The sequence below is a fragment of the Stegodyphus dumicola genome, chromosome 3 (assembly GCF_044657685.1).
Source record: "Stegodyphus dumicola isolate Sdum_Otavi_A_Nest chromosome 3, ASM4465768v1".
In the NCBI taxonomy this organism is placed as follows: Eukaryota; Metazoa; Arthropoda; class Arachnida; order Araneae; family Eresidae; genus Stegodyphus; species Stegodyphus dumicola.
The window spans coordinates 227,652,249-227,656,220 of record NC_140770.1 but is presented as its reverse complement, the minus strand read 5'-3'; the positions used below and the strand labels follow the sequence as shown (position 1 = coordinate 227,656,220).

The 3,972-nt window shown below is 33.3% G+C and overlaps 1 protein-coding gene across 1 annotated transcript; it reads right to left on the bottom strand.

Annotated features, from left to right (window-relative positions):
* Positions 1 to 368: 368 nt before the first annotated feature.
* LOC146998284 (uncharacterized protein F54H12.2-like) lies at positions 369 to 1,714 on the bottom strand. Its single transcript, XM_085812486.1, has 2 exons — positions 1,534 to 1,714; positions 369 to 1,231 (listed from the first exon to the last, which is right to left on the bottom strand). Exons 1-2 carry the CDS (start codon positions 1,712 to 1,714, stop codon positions 369 to 371), a joined length of 1,044 nt encoding a protein of 347 aa, XP_085668612.1.
* Positions 1,715 to 3,972: the final 2,258 nt, after the last annotated feature.

The window sequence follows — 3,972 nt, the reverse complement described above, 5'->3', positions numbered from 1 at the left end:
TTTATTTCAAGAACACTTTCGAACTCCGCATGAACGAGAACTTATATTGTCTGTTCCAAAGCAACACCAAATTTCACTTCAAGTCTTAAATTGCTGTTACGAATAAGATTAAAATGCTCTCCATCATATAAATCTGGACTTAAATCGAATGCAAATAATGTGTATCTTTTGGCATAATCTTCTCTGGATATATCAATTCCTCGGTCTTCTCTGTTAGTTTCAAGAAATAAACTTTGGAATGCTCTAATATAATTGTTCTGATCAAAATTAAGCTCAACTGGATTATAAGGTAAAGGCTGCCCATCCAGGTAAACCCCTATAAAATTCATATGGTAATGCTTAAATTCGAAAGGCGATTTTTTATAATTTCAGTTTAAGGCATCGTTATCTAAACAAGCCACAATGATACGTTTGGGCATCTGACCCACAAATACATTATCTTGAACAAAAGACATATTGCCTTGAGGAATGGAAAATACTTTGCATAGAACTCTTTGAATGGGATATTTTGCAGAACCTTTTTCCAAAGCTTTAGCATGTCCTAGTGAAACAGCTGGACTAACATGAACTTTACGCACGAAAAGTGAAACGTGTTCAAGTGCGACTTTGTAGTCACCATTTTCCGCCATTAAGCAAAATTCTGGTTTACTGAGAATAAGTTTTAATTTGACATCCACTAAATTCAGTAATAAGCGTTCTTGATGAAATAAATCCAGATGCAGTCTGCCTATCATATCTAGAGCAGCACTTAGTTTAAAAAATTCAGCTCGTTTGTTAAATCCTTCATTCCCATCAATGTTCATATGGCCTGGTGTATCTTTATAAAATAATTCCGAAGTTAATTGCGATACTTTAGTATCATAATCATGATTTAGTAACGTTTCTATAAGTGCTCGATATGGATATGTATTATCTGAAGACGTTATCAGCCTTTCATTTAATTTCACATCGATTTGAGAAAACAAAGAGTGGAGAAATAAATTAACTGGTCCAACTTTGGCATCTTTTTGCAGTTGTGAACCATCCGAGTTGAGAATTTTTTCTTTTACATACAGGTGAGTTTCTGATAGAGCTAAATAATCTTCCCTTCCAGAAATGTGAAATTCAATAGGACCCCCATCGCTAACATTTGCTAACGGATGAAATTGAACCCATTGTCTCCTTTCAACTACTGTTTGAGTAGGAGACGTCAGAAATAGATTCAGTTCCGATTTGACGCATTCGGGTGAGTCTTTCAATACAAATGTAATAATTACAGATAAAAAATATCACGTCCTTTCACCTTCCTAGCTTTCGAAGAAATGATACGTTTTGGCATTTTCCGCTTTCTTTTGCGTTTTCCGCTGCCTAACATGTCATGCGCTTTTCTTATAGCTCTTTGAGCTAGCGTTTTGCTCGCTTCCCGAGTTCTTTCTTTAGCTGAGGTTTCAAAATCTTTCCCCGATAACACATCGCTTGCAATATGTGTTCCGGTTTGCAAAGCTTCTTTCCCTACTGTTTTCGCGCCTTTGATAAAGAACGGCATCGCAGTACGAAACAATCGTCTAAAAAATCCTCCAAATCCATACCCTTTTTGAAAAGAAGCTCCTTGATAATAGGGAAGCCCAGATCCTACTTGCGTAGTATAAAAGTCTTCATAAGGTTTTGCGCAACAGTTGTATGGAACATACATCTTCTTTGAAGTCTGAGATGTGAATGTCAATTTTTGCGTCATGTGTTTATACTTATAAAATTTGTTTCATTCTGAAATGCAAAACAAGCCACACTTTGCCTCTTTCGAATGGTACTAGCTGCCCTGAGTTAAATCGAAGTTCTACTTCCACTGTCTGAAAATGTTGGCGAATCGCGGGAACATACTGCGGACGTTCATAATGAGCACTTACTATTTCTCCATCTTTTCCATTAACTTTCACTATTCTTAGTAGAGGTGCTTGAGTATTACCTACAAGTTGTGGTTCTACGATATCTGAATATACATAAATAACTGGAAACGACGCATGTGGATCGGCTACGTACGGACTATCAGCCACACCTTGAATTTTTGTCGGTTCAAATCCTAAAATTTCACTGATTCCTTCTGTCAAAATTATTTTAGTATTTTTTAATGTTTTTACTCTTACACGCTTCGTCACACTGTTGTAATTGAATTCAACTTTACCTCTTAGATCGGGAATCATGATAGCTTTAATTAAATCTGGAATGGTTTCATATTAACCTGCAGGAATGCATCTTGAAATAGTTTTCCCATCCCCCAAGTCGAAGCCAAATAAATTGTTGTTTTCGTTTATGTTGTGCCGCGAATGTGGGTAAATTATTTCGGAAATGCCTACCTCGAACTCTCCATTGAGATTTATACTAGATGGTAACTGCGTAATGAAATGGGAAATTTTATTTTCAGGGAAGTAGTGTAGAGAAGAATCGCTTACGAGTGTCATATAGAAAGACATGATTCCAACTAATTATTAAAAGTGTATTTCACAGCTTTATACCATTTTCACATCAGAGACCCAGGCGTTAAATTTTTTAGGATACCCTTCAAATTTTACAAAATATTCTGTTTTCCCACCTACCTTCCGTTTTTTCAAAACATTCTCAACAAGGTAATACCCGCTATCATTCACTTTCTGTAATTCCTGCTCATAAAATGAACCTTTAATGATTTCATTAGATAAATATTTTAATTTATAAACAGGAATCTCGCGTGCTAATACTTCATAAATGCTAAATAATTCTCGAGACCAGTTTTGCTCATAACCTTTTTCGAATTTCATTTTCTGTTTGCTTATTCTTACAATATCCCCCACCTTAAGGCGAGGTGACTTAGGATTTTCAATACGTCCCTATAAATTTTTCCATGCTAACTTTTCATTTTCTTTCGTGACAGATACTAGTTTCATTTTAATACTTCTATGTACAGAATGATTTTAACTATGCATTAAGTCATCTAAAACATCAATATACTTACGTGTATTGAACTGTGTAAAATATTTCCACATCTTTGTTTTAAGGGTGCGATTAAATCGCTCAACAACACTCACTTTCAGTTCACTGTGTGTAGTAAAGAACAGAATTTTCAGACTTTTTAAATAATTTTGAAAATTTATGTTTAAAAATTCCTTTCCTTTATCTGTTTGTAAAAATTTCGGTTTGCGTTCAGAAAATATTTTTTCAAAGGCATTTGTAATGCTTTTACTAGTTTTATTTTTCAGAGGTGTTGCCCATGCATATTTCGATAAGATATCAACACATGTTAACAAATATTTAAAACCATTATTATGCTTTGCTAAATTGCTGAGATCTACTAAGTCTGCTTGCCATTGTTGATCTATATGACCAACAATGACACGATTTCTTTTAAACGTTTTTTTTTTTTTTCACAGGTTTATGAAGCGTGTACGCGTCATTACTTTCCAGCCATTTCCCAATTTTACTTTTTGAAAATTTCTTTTCCCCGATACGGTACAACGCATTAATTCCACCGAAACTTTCCGCTTTTCTGGGATCTTTATAAGTTTCTATAATATTATCCATAATTTTTCTCACATTTACAAAATGAACACATTCACTTTCACACTACATGCATAAATGATAGAAATTTCTCGAAGCGATTGTTTATAACGTTAAGAAAAGTTAAAAGTACATATTCTTAAATAATCACTCAATCAATATATTGTACAAATATAAATATAATTCTAATTTTCTAAGATCAACACTAATGAAACAAACTATGAGAAAATCATTACCGTGACAAATAATTTAGTAAAAGTATTTTTTAGCCTTTAAAACAAATAAAATAAAACATAACTCTAGATAGCCATTACAATAATAATAATAATAAAAGAATGTGCATATTTATGCAGAAATTTACTTTATTTTCTGTAATAAAAATCTTTATTTCTGTAATCTGTAAACGTTATTTACAGATTTGTCAATGTTAAATGGAATTTACATAAATCAAAAAGTTCTACTGCA